The sequence below is a fragment of the Notechis scutatus genome, chromosome 3 (assembly GCF_049901735.1).
Source record: "Notechis scutatus isolate UNSWTSFEM ecotype Mainland chromosome 3, rNotScu1.2, whole genome shotgun sequence".
Classification (NCBI taxonomy): domain Eukaryota; kingdom Metazoa; phylum Chordata; class Lepidosauria; order Squamata; family Elapidae; genus Notechis; species Notechis scutatus.
The window spans coordinates 186,691,044-186,709,957 of NC_142011.1; the positions used below are offsets into that span (position 1 = coordinate 186,691,044).

At 39.8% G+C, this 18,914-nt stretch overlaps 1 protein-coding gene across 2 annotated transcripts; it reads right to left on the minus strand.

Annotated features, from left to right (window-relative positions):
• Positions 1 to 1,946: 1,946 nt before the first annotated feature.
• On the minus strand, positions 1,947 to 9,131 carry KLF10 (KLF transcription factor 10). Of its 2 annotated transcripts, none has more exons than XM_026690134.2 (4): positions 8,593 to 9,131; positions 5,654 to 5,890; positions 4,580 to 5,498; positions 1,947 to 3,282 (listed from the first exon to the last, which is right to left on the minus strand). In XM_026690134.2, the coding sequence occupies exons 1-4, from the start codon at positions 8,626 to 8,628 to the stop codon at positions 3,023 to 3,025; spliced, it is 1,452 nt and encodes a 483-aa protein (XP_026545919.2). In that variant the 5' UTR covers positions 8,629 to 9,131; the 3' UTR covers positions 1,947 to 3,022. The 2 variants fall into 2 exon arrangements, with proteins under 2 accessions (XP_026545919.2, XP_087818200.1); XM_087962074.1 differs by lacking the exon at positions 8,593 to 9,131 and adding an exon at positions 7,315 to 7,549.
• Positions 9,132 to 18,914: the final 9,783 nt, after the last annotated feature.

Genomic DNA, 18,914 nt, shown 5'->3' on the forward strand with positions numbered 1-18,914 from the left:
ATATCAAAATTAATTTAGGTGGCATGCTTTTTTTTACTTAATGTCATAGTAATTTTCCCTATTGTACTGGTATTTTAAGCAAATGGGAATCTATCCAGAAAGTGATAATGAACTGGGTAATATACTAATCCTCATTAATCTGCAAAAGAACAAAAAATATCACCCAGATAACAAATATTATTTCCTCTCAGTTTTAGTGAATTGTATGTCAATCACAATGGGGGGGGGGGGGAATTTGATATAATACACTATTTCACTAAGCTTTGCTTAAGAAAATATGACTTGCACAAGATACAATTGCACTGATGGATTTGCACAAGAAAGAATTGCACTGATCTGATTTTTTGAACATACCACAATTATATGGGTTTACACTCATCATAGGTCAGAACAATTTGTGAATCCATGGAATTTGGTGGAGTACATGGAAACCTATCACGTCTTCTTTAATTAAGCCATAATTAATAAGTTGTGAAGAACTGAAAACATTTTTAAAAACATATATTGCAGGATGAAAAGGATCGGTATCATCCACAAGCTGAATGAAAGCCAGGGATTGATTTTGGAAAATATACAGTTTCAGAAGAATTTGTAATTGGCTGGGTCAACTTTGATGCTTGCCAATTCCCTAGTTACTTATAAGCCTCGTAGCAGAGCAAATGCAGGACTGCCCTTGTAAGTTGTTTATATTTGCCATGTGTCAACATGTCTGAACATTTTAAAAATAACCCTAAAAACCTGCTAATGATACATTTGATATCTGACTCTCAGATTTCCAGAGTTCTAGTATTTGGAATATTTAAAATATGAGGTTTCTGATTCAGAAGCAGCACTATCCCTAATTCAGAAGAGCTTCTATCCCAAAGACATTTGCTTTTGATTTATGATGGTCCTTTCTGAAGAAACGGTTCCAGGAAGTGATGGTGGGAGAGATCTATTCAGAGACTTCTACTCAGTGGGTTGCTTCTGTCTCTACTTCTTTTTAACATCTACATGAAACCACTGGGGGGAAATCACTTGTCAGCACATGATTCAGGACCATCTGTATGCTGATGATCCCACTTCTGTATCTCATTCCCAGGCTGAACAGGTGATAAAGGTGGTGACCCAGTTCTTGGTATCAGAGTCTGGATGGGGGCGGGAAAGACTGTGACTGAATCACTCCAAGACAAAACGGTGTTGGGTTTCTAGGCCTACCAGTTCCAGGGAAATTCCATCTCTGACTCTTGTGGCAGGTGGCCCAGTCTGGGACTATTTCTTGACTTACAGCTCTCATTTGAACAGCAGGGGACAGCTGTGGCTAGGAGGGTACTGTTAAATCTTGTGTGCCAATTGTGACCATTTGTGGTCTGGGAAGCCGTGCTTATAGCCACTTATACCCACATTATTTCTCGTTTGGACTGTCTAAACATGCAATATGTGGAGCTGCCCTTGAATATTTGGAAGCTACAACTAGTATAGAACATGGCAACCTGGACATTAATGGGTATGTCCTGATATACTTAGGTGACCCCCCACTTCTTTGGGAGATCACAACAGAAACTTGCCCCTTTTGGACATATGTCACAACATCATACATATGTACAAAATAGTGGAACTATGCACCATGCCACTATTTTTGTCATTCTATTCATCTTACACCATGTTATTTGAGGATATTTTTATTATTTATTTATACAACTTATAGGACACCCATTTTACTTCAAGGTAACCATGGGTGGCTTATTATTACATTTATATCCCATTATTCTAAATGCTCAAGACTCAAAGGAGAATTTAGAGGTCATTGTTAGAAGCAATCATGCAAACATTCATTGTATATAGTATCTTCTTAGTAATTTACAAAAGATCACTACGTTCAGAACACTTCAAATAGTGTGTCACACTGAATTTTAGTGTCATTCTTTAAATAAATAAAATATGAAAAATGGAGAGAACACGTGGTATATTAAAGAAAATTACATTTATTGTAAACAAGTATAAAGTACATAAGAAATCTTGTGCAAAATCTTAGTCACAAAATAGATATTACAATATTCTATAATTTTATATTTATTCAGTATAGTAAGATAATTGAAAAAATGATGGAAAAATCACTGTATACACATCTAGGACTGATGACTTGACTTTCTTTGCTTCATAAGCAATCCATCATTTTCCAAATTTTATATCATTTTAAATTATATCTATAACATATAAAGGTCAATCATATTTCTATTGTAATCTATTTTAGAGAAATTTCAGGAAGTAACATAAGCACACTGCTTCTGTTCTTCCTGGAGAATAAAGCTTTTGTAACTCTTAAATTATCCTTTAAACAAACAAAGTGCACTGTATCAAAGTTTCAATGATATAGAAATTTAAATGTATAAAAGAAACACAATTTAAACACACGTAACAAAAGATTCTGAAGTACAGCTAATAGCATGAACTGTGATGCTTTCAAAGTTGTACAAATTTGTCTTTAGAATAATCCAGCCATATGATACCACTTTCTCAATGATATACTTAAGTTATACAGAATTGCTAAATTAGTTATACTTTTATATACCAGGAAAGATACACACATTTAATCTCAGGATGTTGATAACCACATTCCCCTCATTATTCACAACTGAGAAAACAGCAAGTATCTCTACTTAAAATTTTCAGCATTCTCGTATTACTGGAATTCCTGATTCTGTACCATAAACTGAGATTCTGCATTTTGCTTGCAACAGTGTTGAAAACATTCCCACATCCTAATGTCTGCATCTCTCTCTGGTTTATACTCAGCCACAGAGGACACAGGGACAGCTCTTTCCAGAACTGGCATTGATGTTTCCATGTCTCCTTACTCCAAGCACAAAAATGCCTGCTACCCTATATATCACAGCAAAGGTATACAGGTAGCCATTGCCTCTGTTTCAATCTGATAGTGTAGAACCACAGACTTATTCTGCAACGCTTTTTCACATTACCATTGGTACCAGTCATACACTGGGAGGAAAAAAGCTAAACAGCCCCTTTAGACAAAGTTATTTCATTGATCAGCCACTGGAGTATGCGGAGTAACAATATCATTTAGCTTGCTCACTTCCATCTGCCAGTTTGGTAATTTTTTGGCTGACAAATGGCGACGTGCATGTTTTGTTAAATGGTCACTCCTCATGAATCGTCGACTGCACATTGGGCAGGCAAATTTTTTCTCTCCCGTATGTGTTCTGCGATGGCGAGATAGTTCATCAGAACGGGCAAATCTCCTCTCGCAGCCTTTCCAACTGCAGCTGAATGGCTTTTCTCCTAAAATACAAAATGAAGAATTAATGGCACAAGTGTTTGTTTTAATTAACAGGGGACAAACCTTTATTAATACCAGAAAATAAATTCTTTCTATATCCATTTATAAACAAATCCTACCTACAAATTCAGATACACACAGGATAGGAAAATATGGGGCAACAGTACAGAACCAACAATTCTAGATAAATTGCTGATAGGGACAGATGAAAAACTGATTAAGGTGTCGTACAGATACTTATTATAATATAAATTAGAAGAAGAGCATGTCAAGGAGACAATGGTGGCCTGGGCAAAAACTGGCAAAATGGCAGAAACTCTGGACTAACAATAGGAAATTAACTATGGCGATGGCCTATAAGGAAAATTTATATAAGATGTTCTACAGGTGGCATCTTCTGCCAGCAAGGCTCACTAAAATGTACAACAACTTATCACCAAAATGCTGGGAGTGCAAGGATTTACCACCACATGTGGTGGACATGTAAGCACACAAGACAATATTGGAGATTGATACAGGCATGGACAGAGCGGGAGAACACATTCAATTTAGGCCAGAATTATTCCTGTTGGGAATAATGACAGAAGGCCACAGTAAAGGTACAGCATATTTAATAATACACATATTGACCACGGCAAGTATGGTTTGCACAGAGTATTGGAAAAAATCAAAATATACCACCGAAAGGAGAGATAATAAGGAAAATAATGGCATGTGCAGAATCTGATAGACTAAATTTAGAAATGAAAAATAAGGGGGATTCAGAATATTACAATACTTGGAACAAGTTTTATATGTGGCTGCAAAAAAAAAAAGGGAAGGTCGGAACAAAAACAATAGGGGGATTGGAAGCAAAATGTAAATATTGTACCAATAAAAAAAAAACATTTGAAAAGTAATAAGTAATCATATCATAACGTAGGCAAAACCTTATATAGTATCTACTATATTCTTACAGTTCCATATAATCAGAATATAAATTATAATTAATGTCTGCAAGTTACACCTTGCAGATCTTCTTTGTTAAATGATACTTTAGTAACAATCTGTGAAGATTGACATTAGTTGTTTTATTCTGAGCAGAAGGAATCTAACTTTCAAATTATAAATCTGACACGCTCCTTATCTTCAAGTGATATTTTCCTTCCTTATTTGATACCATGGTTTTTCACAAAAACATATAGACTAAAACATTTGGAGAGTTGCATAGGTGAATAACAGCAATTCTCCTCATCATATTAATGTCATCGAGAAGTTCATTTAGAATTTAGAATCACACTAGACAATTCCACAACTCACCTGTATGTGTTCTAACATGTGCCTTTAAATGGGAGCTTTTGAAATACGTTTTTCCACAACCCAGGTAGTTACAAACATGGCTTCTTGTTCTGAGAGAGTCAACAGATGGAGTGATCTTTGTGGCAGGAGGGGCCATACCTGGAGCAGGAGCAATAGGGGACAGTCTGGTGCTGTGAGGACTAGTCACCGGAGCCTTGGCATTCTGCACAACAGTCTGTGGCACTACAAACATAACTGCTGCTTTGGGAACTTGAGTTCCCATGAGGACCATTGGATGACAAAGGTTTGATGGCAATTGACCACAAGGAGTGTTAGATACTATGGCTGTCACAACAGAGTTGTTAGCAGACAGTGGAACCATCTGGCAAACCAATGGCATAGAAGAGACTCCTCCTACTTGCACAGAAGATGGAGAGGCTACCTGTGAAGGGTACAGGGGAACAGATGGAGAAGTATCAAGTACAGTCTGTGGGAAAGGCACTGGGCTGATGGCCTGTAATGGACTTTTGGATTCTTTTATGGCTGACAGCTTATCTTCAGGAAATGCAGTATTCAGCAATATGCTTTTGCAAGATAAATTTTGTTTTTTTTCTGTATTGTCTTCTGAATGTGACTTTGTACTGCCATTCTGGTTTGCTTCCATGTTATCATTATACTTCCTAACCTGGTCTGTTCTTGCTGGACAGGTTATGCTACTGCAAAGCTGAGCATCTGCTGTATGGCGAATGACGCTGGTTGCCTGAGCTCTCAATATTCTTGGCACTGGAACATTTTGGGTCTCTTTAGGAGATGCTGTAAAGACTTGATCAGAAAGGTCTGGATATGGCTTGTTCTGTACACAAGGTGGCGCTGATGCTGCTGGATGGACTGCCTGAGCCATTTCAAGGTCAGCAGAAGGGCTGTAGGGTGGAGTTAAACACTGAACAAAACAAAGCAAGGAAAAGAGAAGTGAGCTATTTATGAGGACTTGAATTTCTGCAGATTTTAGCTTTTATCTTAGAATAAGTGTTAATAAACTAAGCAGAGCACAGCACTAAGCTATAAGCTAGTAATTTTTAACAGAATAAAACTTACAAAAGCTGGTATTGTACGAAAATCAGCAGGAGGTAGCAAGTTGTCTTCAAACTCCTCAGATGTATCTGAAGCTGGTGTCATTGGCCTCCGCTCGGCATACTTTTTGAAGTCTGATTTCCAACTGCAGCTCATGGACATAAGAGCTTCCACTGCTTCAAAAGCACTCTTTTCATTGGTGTAGTTCCAGGAACACTTCCTGAGGCATTGCCTTTTAGCAATCATCTCCATTCCTTCTTCCTACAAAAAAAAAAAAAAAGGGGGGGGGGGAGAAATGGAAAAATGAATTATATAAAGACCAACAGTAAGTTCCAATCCAAATTTATTTTTTTCTATTCTTCAGATAAGATTTTAGAATGTATAAACATAGTAATGATAACAATCATCAACCTACTTTCTTTAAAATGAACACTATTAGGAAGTCAAATAATTCCCTCTGTTTGCAAAATATTTAGAAGCTCAGTTAGCAAGGCTGTTAAAGTAGGCCACTAGATCAAAAATCCTATCTTTAAGCCTTTCACAAGGGATTGAAGACTTGGTTGTACCCTTGGGCCCGGAATGGCTGACTTGTTTCACCATGGGTTATAGTTTTGTTACTGAGTGTGAATATAAATGTTTTTGAATCTTGGGTATTCGTGACATTTTCAACTACTCTAATAAACTGTATTCTGTTGTGATTTGGTCTTATTTTTCGTATGCTACCTAGAGGCAGTACTCTGTCAGATGAGCAGCCACAGCAATTGCTTAAATAAAGGCAACATCATCATAACCTTCACTTTTTTTTGCCACCCTCAAGCAGTAGTCTAAATGTTTGCAGTCCCACACTATAATTCTACCACTGTTTATGCTGTAGGTTATTTTTGGATTATTGGCTATTCAATTCCGTTTTACTACTTTAAGTTGCTGCAGTTGAGAAACATCGTCTTAAACGCAACTAGAATTTCATTTGTAAGACTTGTCGACCGCTTTCCTTTGCAGGAAGCGGGGACAAAAAACCCCCGCATATAATCAGGATTCCTCCGAAAGTGATTTTGTTTCCTCGAGACTGAGAGGCTCTGACGCCCCGCTTCAGCAAAGTCACAGCGTCTATGCGGGCGGAAAGACTATTTTCAAATGGGAAACTCCGGAGGGAACCAGGTTGCCAGCAGAAGGCCGCTGAGCAAGTCAGGCTTCGGGGGGGGGGAAATCGAGGCCAGGGAGTTCCTCGCTCCGGCAGCCGGATCTTGAAAGCGAGCCACATTCACCTCAGAGCGCCTCCGACGTGACTCACGCGGCCCTCCGAACAGCTCCCCACCCCCTCCTTCCAGGATGGCCCCCATCCTCCTCCCATTGGCTCCTCGGAGCAGGCAGCACGGGCTGCGATTGGTTATCCCCGGCCGAAAAAAATATATGGGCGGAGACATGTGAACAAAGCGTGATCGGGGGCCGCTCCTCAGCGTCGGGGAACGTGAAACTGGGCTTTGCCGCGCGACGACCTTTCACCCACTTTCTCTTGAGGCCTCCTCTCTTCCCCCCCTCCCCGGCCTCACTCGCCATCCGCAAGTCGCTCCCACGCCTGGAGGCAAAGCCGGGTGGGCGGGTTGGCAGGCTCGTCGGAGCAGGGCAGCATCATCCCGCCTTCCCAGAAAGCCTCCAATACCAGGGCGCGGCGCGACGGGCCAGACCTTGGCTTCAGCGGCTCCGCCGCCCATCTTCTTCCCGCGCCAGCCCGATTGGCTCCACAGCTGCGGGGTCGCCTCATGAAGGGCGCGAAAGGCGCTGGACGGTTGAAGCTGCACTCCAGCGTGGGGGGGGGGTCGCTCTGGGGGCGAACATTCCCGCCAAGGCCGGTCACAAGAAGAAGAGGCGGAAATGCGAGGGAGGGGAAGCTCCCGGCCTTCTCCGCCTCGGCGACCCCCACCCTCCCGGAGCCGTCTCTCGGCCATCCAGGAGGGCCGCTTCCTGACCCGTTTCGACCTCTCCCTCTAAAGCCCAGAGCCGCCCCCGGCTTCCCCTCTCGCTTTCCGGTTTCTCAGCTTGCATTTCACGGCCCTTCGCTCCCTTTTGCCGAGGCTATTTTCAGCGACTTGCCATACCTCCGCTTCCCAAGCGCCGGGGCTGCCTTCTCTTGCCCGCCTTCGCCTTCCGGAGCAGCCTTTTCAGCTCCCATCACGTCTCGCCTCCCGCCCCGCAACTACTTAAATTAGCTAACCTCTCAGCCGAGCGCCTTTCCTTTCTCCCCGTCCCTCAAGAGTGTCCCGCCCCGTCGAATCCTAACTGCCCTCCAGCGCAAGAGACTGATTTCCCTCACGTCCTCTATAAGGCAGCGGGGGTCTCCAACCTTGGCAACTTTAAGACTTGTGGACTTCAATTCCCAGAATTCCTCAGCCAGCTTTGCTGGCTGAGAATTCTGGGAGTTGAAGTCCACAAATCTTAAAGTTGCCAAGGTGGAGACCCCCTGCTCTAAGGGCTCTCCCACTGATCCCTTGGAGGCTCCCTCTGTCCAATTGTCCCTCCACCCTTGGGAGGCTCCCAAATCTCCAACTCCCAGCAAAGTTTGCTTGGGATCCCTTTGCCAATTCCAGTAGATTACTTAGCAACGTTTATGTCTCTCTCCCCCAATTTTCGCTCGCCTTCCTCAAAAAACAGATCACTTTTAATAGTCGCGCATTCATCCTGGAGCCCCAACCCTGCAGACTCCCCGCCGTGGGTCTGCCGCCTTCCCTATCGCCTCCGAGGGGCAGCTCGCCCTCCCTGCCTCCCCACCACCACCACCACCCCGAGACCCGGGGGGAAGCACACACATACCCTCTTTCTGAACTGCTTTCCAGAACAGATCACCTTTTCCGCATCTCTTTCCCCACCCAAGACAAGCTTTTCCCATCAGGTCTTCCTTATCCTGCCTCGATAAAAAGGATGTCTTATTTTTCTCCCTTTTCGAGCAGCCCAGATCCTGTACTTACGGTGTGCTGGAAAGCAGGCTCTCCAAAATTTAGCATGACTGATGGCAAAGCCTTCAGCGTTTAGGCGGCGGACGGGTGCTAAAAGAGCGGGCTGCGGTTGTTGACAAGCGCCGTCCCCCTCCCCGCCTCAGGCGCTCTCTGCTTGGCGCTGCCTTTATTTTTCCTCTTTTTTGTTCGCGGGCAGCTCCCCATTCAGGTAGTGTCTCCCCAGCTTAAGCGCAGGCGAAGGCGGGCGCGGAGCCGGCCAATCGCCTTCAAAGGTGTGTAAAGCTCGGGCCAATCGGCGAGCGGGGGTCACGCGTGATCAGCGGCTGCCCGGCAGCGTGAAGAGGGAGTCATTCCTGCGTGCGCAGAAACCGGCGGCGTGTCCCAGCGCGGCTCTTGGGTAAGTCCCTCTTGCTGGCTGAGTCAGTGTCACGTCCCTTCCCGCCCCTTCTCTGGATTCCTGTGGGAGAAGCGAGGTGGGCAGGGAAGGAAGGTCCTTTGGTTAATAGCGAAAGAGCCATGCTGGGTCTCTTCCGGAAAGCCTCTCCGTAAAGACGCCCATCACGTCGGGGGAAAAAAAATTATGGAGTGCAGTTTTAAAACGCTTTGGAGGTGGGTCTTGTGCCGTCTCCAAAGTACCGCACGCTGTACCTTAAACCCAGTAAGTTTTCACTGGCCAAAATAAATTACTTTTGTGCATCAGATTCTCCCAGAAGTCCCAGTTATTAGTGGCTTTTTTTAAGGGAAGGGTTTGCTGTTTGCTAAAAAAAACATGGATATAGTCAAGAACTTGTTGATGACCCAAGCTCTGTAAAGGACCTTGGAATACTCACCTTGATCTAAGTGCTAGAGCCCCTGCAACTACATAGCCAAAAGGCATTAAGAGTTGTTAACCTAATCCTACGTAGCTTTTTCTCTGGTAATATCACACTACTAACCAGAGCATACAAAACATTTGCTAGACCAATACTCGAATACAGTTCATCAGTCTGGAACCCACACTACGTATCTGATATTAGCACAATTGAGAAAGTCAGAAATATTTCACAAGAAGAGTTCTCACTCTTCTACTCGTTGTAGAATACCTTATGCCACCAGACTTGAAATTCTAGAACTTGAAAACCTTGAATTACGCCGTCTTCGGTCTGACTTAAGCATGGTATATAAAATCATACATTGCAATGTCCTACCTGTCAATGAATACTTCAGCTTCAACCATAACAACACAAGAGCACACAATAGATACAAACTCAAAGTAAACCGCACCAAACTTGATTGCAGGAAATCGACTTCAGCAACAGAGTGGTCAACGTCTGGAATACTCTACCCGACTCTGTAGTCTCTTCCCCAAACCCCAAAAACTTTAACCTTAGACTGTCTACTATTGACCTCACCCCTTCCTAAGAGGTCAAATCAAATAAATAAATAAATAAATATGAAGTTGGTAATTTTGTGCAGTGACAATGGGGATGGGAGAAATGGATAGAAGGCGTGCCAAACAGCCACCAGTAAACAGCCCAAACAAAGAATCTCTAAGACTACCCACACTCACATAGACAGAGGAGTCATCAGAATATAAACTGGCATCAAACAGCACTCCTTACTAGCACTGATGATGTTACCTAGTTAGGGTAATGAAACGTCTGCAATAAAACAAGCAAACTCACAGAACAAGGACCCCTCATTTCAATCCTGACTTACAAATATTCTTCTTTATTGGCATACTCTTTTTCTGGGTGTAGAATGGCCTTTGTTACAGAGGAAGAGACTAAGTGTAAATGGAGGACTGGTTGGGTGAAAAGAAATGTTACTGTGAAAAACAACTGGTTATGGTGCAGAAAAGGCCATTGCAGGGTTTTCCATAATGCAATTGTAAAAATGTAATATAGCGACAGAAGTACAGTTAGCTTTATTTATTGATTTGTATTTACATCTCATCTTTCTTCCAGGCACTGAAGGCAGTGAAGGTAATACCTAGCATTACTTTATGTCATTACCTCATTCCCATCTGTGCCTGTTTCTCTTGTGTGGAATTTGTTGGGAATAACTCCTGCCTATGTTGAATACTTTGGATTATATTACTTAACTATATGGGTTACTTTTTGGTACTTGTTTTGATAGAGCCCACCAGGTTTCTCATTTGATCATAACTATTTCATCTCTTTTCTGACATTGCACAAAATCAAACAGCATGGACCTACATAATCCTTTGTTTTTTATGCATTCTCTGCTCCTGGTTTCAGAAATGCAGAGCCCACTGCCACCTGTCTATTAACCTTCCTATACCACTGCCAACACTTTGCAGGACAATCAAAAGAGCATAATTGGGGTGGAGAGTTACAGGATCCCTTCAATTGTAAGTGCAAACAAGCTGCTAAGCACACAAATTTTTATGGTATGACGTTGTAACAACTGTAAATTCAGGCACAGGTTATAAGTCCTTTCATTCAATGCTATTGTAATTTTGAATGGTCACTGAATAAATAGACATAAGTCAAAGACTACCTGTAAAATGTTTTATTTATTTATTTGTATTTATTTATTTTATTTATTTATTATTTATTTGAACATCTCACATGAAATTGACTTTGGGCTGCACTTACAAAAGTGTTTCTATTTGGACATTAGTGTGGTATTATGGCTGTTCTGCCTGGAAGACAGTTAATCTTGGATTTCAAAATAGAAACTATTGATTGTACATTTTCATTCAGTGCTTTTCAACTCTGTTCAAACTCTGTTTTATGCTAGTATATTTTAAAATAAAAGATTTCAAAAGCATTCACAATTAAGTATTTCAAGAAGAAGCTGTCAGACTGAATCAATTCCTACAATTTCAAAGGGAAATTAAGCCTTTGCTCTTAGTTGTATTTTTCATAAAAGTGCATTTGAGAATGATCTGTTTATGTTCTGCATGGCAACTATTTGTTATGTTAAGTAATGTGAGAAAATTAAGATTTCATTGGGGTTGGTTCTTGGTTTAAATCAAAGGTAATTAAAATCAGTGGAATTAAAATCAGTCTCACTTTTTTTACACGATACATAAAACTATTAACTAGCAAACTACATTTTAACCAGTCATGTTCTATGAAATTCAGGTATCACATGTATCCCTAAAATTGGATTAATTAAAATGGATTTACACACACACACACACCAATTCTTAAACCTCAAACCCTGTATATAAAGATGGTGGTTGCATAGAAAGTGCACAAAAAAGAAACTCCAGCGCAGTCACTTGCACACACTTGCCTACTAAAGCTGTATGCACTCTCACTCTTTTCAATCACATGGTAATTATCTTGGCCTTTCAGTGGTGGTATCTTAACTGTTGGAGTACAATGAGTTTGAAGTTAAATGTCTATAATACAGAGATTCTTACATTGTGTGATATGTGATTGCTAAAATAATAATGTACATGGATGATCTTTCAATAAGTAAGAATAAGTGAAATAACCGTGATTTTTTAAAATTGATCTTTATACCCAGAGATTTAGGCAACTCCCTCAAGTCTTTTGGGCCTTTGCGTCCTGCTTTGCCTGTTCAAGTTTAATGAGCTTTAAAAAGCATTGTACTTTTCATAAGTTCATCAAGATCCTTGGGATGGTGTAACCCACCGTTTGAGAACCTCTGATGTAATCCATTATGGGAAAAGCATATTTTCTTGCCCCAATGCACCAGAGAAAGTTTAAGCATTGTAAGTAATCAGCAAAGTTAGAAAAAAAAATATTGCTTCCAGAAATCAAAAGAATATCCCTCTTGTTCTGTTGCAGACTTTTCCATACTTTCCATTCTACTAATATGTATTTCCACAGCACTGGGTTTGACTGATCTGTTTTTACATGAATGCAATCAGCTGAATTAATTCAGTTGTTTAAGTTAACAAACTGTGGATCTAAGAATGTTATTGATTATTGTCTACTAAGGTTTAGGTAAGTATTGTTATCTAAACAATATAAGGTAAGTATTGTAAAATGAAAATGAAAAATGAAAAATTAGCACATTTTAAAAAAGACTGGAAAATTCATACCACCAAAGTTTAGTTCAATATATTTCAGGGAATAAAAAGTTTATACTGGGAATGCTAAATTTGGATGTGGATGATACTGTTTACATTGCAGCTTGACCTAGGATTTTTTTGTGACCTTCTGTCAGTCCCTCAGCTAAGAGTCTGGTTTGTGCAAGGCCACTCTGTTCTAATGTAAGAAATTTAACCTGTTTTCCCCACATTTGATTACACTTTTGTTTGTAGTGGCTGTTCTTTGTCTGCAATCTGATTCTGTACTCTGTAGCCACCTGTCAAAAGGTCATTGAATGGGCTTAATTCTTATTGTAGCTCATAGTTATTTAAAATAATTATTCTTTTATGAAAGGTACAGGTTCACAACATAAATATGTGTGTGTGTGTGTGTGTGTGTGACAGCAGGGATATAGCTAAAACAAGCCATTTTAGTGTTAAATAGGAAGAAGTGGGAAGATGCTTTCTCATGTCTGGCTCGTATTCTGAGGAATAAATGAAGATGGATGATGGCAATAAGATTTTTTTTCCCCTAGTGATGGTAGGGGTCCATGTTTGGAACTTTATAGATATCTACAACTGTTCTATTGTAGCCAAACTAAGAATGACATTTTATATTTAACAGACACATTTTAAAAATACAAAGATAGGAAGTGGGCAGAGGAATAGGCTGATAATTATGAGATTTGAAGAAGGATCAGTGAGACTAAACCCCTTTATTAGAGTAAGTGGGATACTTTCAGTCAATACAAGGAATGACTTCAAGAAATGGTTTTACTATGAGCACAAAAGGAAAGAATTAGACTCTTATCCATGTCTGCTAAGGGCCCCTGATAATTATAAAGTCCCTTACACCTATGATTACTATTTTTTTCATATTTACAGGTGAGAACTGAACTGCTAATAACTGATTAGGAAAGGAGTTGTGGATTTGTGGTAAATAGTGCAAGCAAGGCATAAATCTACTTTCTAGAATGATTCTGAGTTGATTTGTTAGAAAAGCAAAATTATAATTATGCTGTTATAGTACATTCATCCCCAAATAAAAAGATTTATATAAAACATGTTTAGCTTGAATAAAACTTTGGGAGAGATAGGAAAGCAATGAGTTCCCCCAGAGCAATGTTGCTTGAAATAATTTTCCAGCAGCATGAATCTGATCATTTCAATCAGGGTCAACCAGATGGGGCAAAATTTAGTATTTTTTCTTTCTGATGAGAGGGATTTTAGGAGGTAATAGAGAGCTGTAAACTGCTTCTATCTTCCCAGTGGCTCTGTGTTAAATGTCTGCTTCTACATCATGAATAATGGTAGATATTAGCAGTATGTTCCCTGCTATGCAACTTATCACCTGGTTAGTTAGTAAGTGTGAAAAATGAATGAGGCTTTCTGTGATGATTCATAGTGTACTTTATATGGGTCAGCAGATAGGGCAAAAATAAGTGGGAGATCTTCCCTTCTGTTTACTAAGATGTGACCATGAAATTCTTTCTTCTTCACACTTGCCCAGTATTGAATGTCACTTTTCAAAGCTTAGCAAGAACACTACAGCAGGATCTTGTGACATTAGCCATGATTTTTTATCTTGTTGGGTCTGGAAAAAATTGTTCCTGTAGTATGAGCTCTGAGCTCTCTGTGAAAGGTGGGAATATGAAGTACTAGTCTTCTGGTCCTGAGCATGTGCTCTTGATTCATTGGTAGGAGAAAACAGCAATCTAAGCACCCAATTCTCTCCCTTTTGTTATTTTAATATCTATGTGAGATTCCTGGAGTAGGTCATCCGTAGTATGAGGTGAAGTATCAGTTTGTCACTGATATCCAGTTGTATATTGCCACCTAACTAGACCTGGCTGGAGATGTAGCAGAGATTATCTTTTCCTGGAAGGAACTGATGGGATCTTAAATTAAATCTTAGCAGGATGGGGTTATACTTCATATATAGATATATATCTTTCTTTTTGGCTTCAGTGTCAGCTCTGGATGGGATTGAATTTTGCAGCAGGTGGTTTCTCCTAAAGTCAAGGCTGTCTCTTGGCAGTAGATTAAGCTCCTGGCCAAAAGACTATTCGCTTTGGTTCTTATGCCAGTTGCAGTTCTTTCTAGACCAGAAACCTGATAGCATGATTAACTCTTAACACATACTTTACTACCATAATATATTGTCCCAAAGGCAACTGGACTTTCTTGGTTTTTTCTTTGAAAACATTTTGTTTCTCATCCAAGAAGCTTCTTCACTTTTCAAAGAAAAAAAATAATAGAGAAAGTCCAGTTGCCTTTTGGGAAAAAAATATGACCTGAATGATTGAGAATCTCTATAGACATATATATGTCCTAATGTATTGGTTGGCTGACTTTGAATACAGAAATTACAGCTGGTCCTAAATGCAGTAATTCAGATGTTAATCGGTGTACTATTTTAACAGCAATACAATAGAACGGTAGTTGCTGCATTGGCTAATAATAGGTTTTTGAATCCAGTTTAAAGTGTGTTAAAACACTTTATGGCTTGACTTCTGGATACTTTTGAAGCTGTTTTCTTCAAATTGAATCCTTGAAGAGAGAGAAAAGAGTAATAAACCTGAAGATGGACTTTTTCTGCTTTTTTCCCCCTCCGTTTTTGGATATCTTACCATCCCTGTGCACAAGACCCCTCCCTCTGTTGACTTCCCAGAAGGCTGTGAAAACAATGTTATTTCTTGGTTCAAAAGGATTCCTTCTTCTGTGGAAGGAGCTGACTTTGACTGTGTGCAACAGCACTTTAAAATATCTGTCTGGCTTTGTGTGAAATCAGCTGTCTTTTCTCGTAGTACTTCCTCATATTTCAGGGCTACCCTGTATAAGGCAAATGAATATAAGTATAATTGTTTTGTAGACTGATTTTTGTCCATTATTTTTCTAAACACAATTTCCTAAGCAACTTTTGAAAATGCTAGACTGGAGTGTGGCATTTTATTGCTGCCTGCAAAGTTTGATGAATTCAGTTTTGTTTCCAGAATAAACAATACTCCCAACATTTTAGCCAACAGGCATTAAAATCTATCAGATTTTAATGAAGATAAAAATATGAACTCACTGTGCACTGTGCAGTGCCAAGATCAGCATGTGCACAATAGTGACTGTTATGAAAGAAAGAGAAAAAGAGAAGTGGAAATATTTATATACAGCAATGTAGGTGAAAAGGCAGGAATCCTGTTTATGACCCTTATTTTTATTTTTCAGAATTGTCTGTGGTGTCATCAATCTAATCTTCTAAGGGAAATGAACAATTATAATGTACCTTTTTAATATTGAAAATTACAGTATTAATAAGTATTATGAATAAATAGAATTGCAAACCCAGAGGGAGATGGTAACTTAACTTTCATCCAAAGAAATGAATCATCAATTCAGAAATGTAACTTAGCACGACCAGTTCAGATTTCTAATAAGCCATTCAGCAATTCAAACAAACGTACATGGGAACCCACTTCCCTGCTGTTATCCATATTTTCTCAGCACATACCTTGAAGCACCCCAGTAGTGGTAATGACAAGGCAGGGGCTATTTTGGGCTGTTAGGGTGCTCTGTTTTCTCCAGTTGCTCATCGCTTCCCTCTACTGTACAGTATGGCCATTTTGGCTTTCACAGTAGAAAGGATCAGGCACTAAGTATCTGCCTATGTAATGCCTAACCGGTGCTTTGCAAAGTGTTGACAGGCATCCTGTAAAATCCTCCTCTGCATGTGAGACTCGCATAGCATAGCAAACATACTCCAGCTGACAGGCAGCTCACATTAACTCCCCATCAGCTGTTTTAGTGAGACGATTGTGGAAGAATAATGAAGAAATGAGGGACAAAGTGGTAGAAAAGAATTACAGCAACCAAGAAGAGGCAGAAAAGAGAATGAGGCAGATAAATGAGTGAGACAGATGAACGGAGTGTTGAGAGAGTGTGAGAAACTGATGGAGCAAGAGAGGAGTAATCTGCAGATCACTCACAAGGTGGCCCAGGATTTTCCAGTAAAGTAGCAGAGGAAACGCCTGTCCTGCATTACTGGGAGACAGCCCTCCCCTCAGTCAGGATCTGGGAGGTAGCTGAAGCCAAAGGTCCAACTATGTCAAAACTGTTCCCACAGTCCCAGTTACCCCTAGGTAGGTAGGTAATTTTTTTCCCAAAAGAAGGAAACCCATTAGTTGATGCACGTTATACAAAAGTGTATTGTGTTTGCAGTTTATATGTTGTTTAATGCTGCTTTAATTTTGTATGCTGCTGTTTTGATTTGGTAGCCATTAAACCTAAATGAAAAATTTACTGTGCTGTTCATCTGTCTCTTAGTATGGCAGCCTAGAGGCCATTCTATTAGGAGAAGTACAGAACAGCACAGAATAACAGCATTGGAAGGGACCTTGGAGGGTACATTTTTGTGCTGCTCCACAAATACAACAAATTGATTAGTTGTGTTTTGAATGTAGAATAGTATATGAGTGCAGATACATGTTTACAAAAAATGGAGGTCATATACTTAAGTACATATTTTTAAAAAGCTGTTTCCCCTTGCCCAAGGAAACAATATAATTGAAAACCAGTTGTTATTACTGATCTACAATTATTTTAGGAATTTTTCAGTAGTTCTTCATCTACTTTAAACCTACTCATATATTCCTCAGAAATTGTGATCTTGATTCTCTTCCAAAATTGTTTGCCCTGCTCCAATACCTATCAGATTTAATATGTTTTATGAATACTGTACTTTTATTTGTGGAACAACAATTAATGGAGTCATTTTGTTTGCAGAGTGGAATAATAGCTTTCCCTTTGTAATATTCACACCACATTTTGGTTAAAACTATCAGGTTGTCAGCAATACATTTCTAGGGTAGCTTATAGTTCAAATAATGTTGTGACTTCTGAATAGATTAATAAAATACGACCCCTAGTGGACAGTAGTATACAATGATGTTGAATCTCATGAGAAACTCCTTTTATGGAACTCCTAGCAATCTCTCACAGAAGCTCAGGTGAGAAAGGCCGGTGGTCTGACTCGAAGGAATGGTTGGGCCACTGGATAAAGAAGTATGCAGACACTGGAAAATAGCTGAATGGTTTTCATCTTTACTACAGAGAGTTCTATACCAGTAGAAAAGAATATGGTGGTTCTGGGTTGAACTGTGAAGTCCTTGATGCTGTATGAGTTTGGTTGTTTTCTAATATGATCTGATGATGTTAGTTTGGTAATGAAACATCTGCAGGGAAATAGCCAAGCTCAGAGAGCACATTCTATATTGGAATTGACATTTTCAAGAAGAAACTATAAGGAAGCTTTTACTAATCTAATGTTTCTGGATGTGTGAGCCTATTGTAATACCTTCTGCCAATGTTTTGAGAAAAATAAACAAATTGAAAATAAACCTTCCAGACATTGGTGATAGAAATCCAACATTTCTTTGTCACAGTATAGTAATGGTATTATGTATAAATGGAAAAACCCAATAAAGTGTTGGAGGAAAAAAGAAATAGAAAATGTTGTATAAATGTATATGAAATATGTACAATATGTATGACAAACAGGATTGTCAGGACGATCACACCACGTCCAATGTTTTTAACAATTTATTCAATAAAATTTTTGTAAAAAAAAAAAAAAAAGAAATCCAATGTTTCTTTCAAATGATATGTAAAAGTTTGATATTTTTTTTTCGAAACAGTAACTCATAGTCTCTACTTGAAAGAACAGAGTATCTGTTCCGCTTCCTGCCCTACCTATTGTTCAAAACAAATATTGATAAACAAAAAATGGAAGCTAACATATTATGAAGCAAAATATCCAACTTCTGACAAAATGCCTCTGGTTCTTATATATGTTCCATAGGTATTTCTAAGCATGTACATCATTTAAAAAATTTAAGCAAGGATTCACGTTGGGGGAAAAATAACCAATACTGTATGGAGCAGCAGTGTCCAGTCTTGTTGATACCTGTTGATAGCCATTTGAGTGATGATATGGATGTCCCGTCTCAGTGTTTGGAGGCTCTGGGAACCTGGATGAGGCACAACAGGCTTCAGCCCAACCCGCACAAAACTGAATGGCTTTGAGTACTTCGGACTTTATGGTAATAAGGACCTTGCATTGTGAGTCTTGGATGAAGTAACACTGTCTCAGCCAGACTACGGGTGCAATCTGGGTGTCCTCCTGGACTAATGGTTTCTGCTTAAAGAACAGATAGCAGCTCTGGCTAAGGAAGCCTTTGCACACCTTCAAGTTGTGTGTATGTTGCGCCAGTTCTTGGACTGGGAAGTCATGCTCATTGCTACTCATGCCCTTGTGGCCTTCCATCTGGACTAC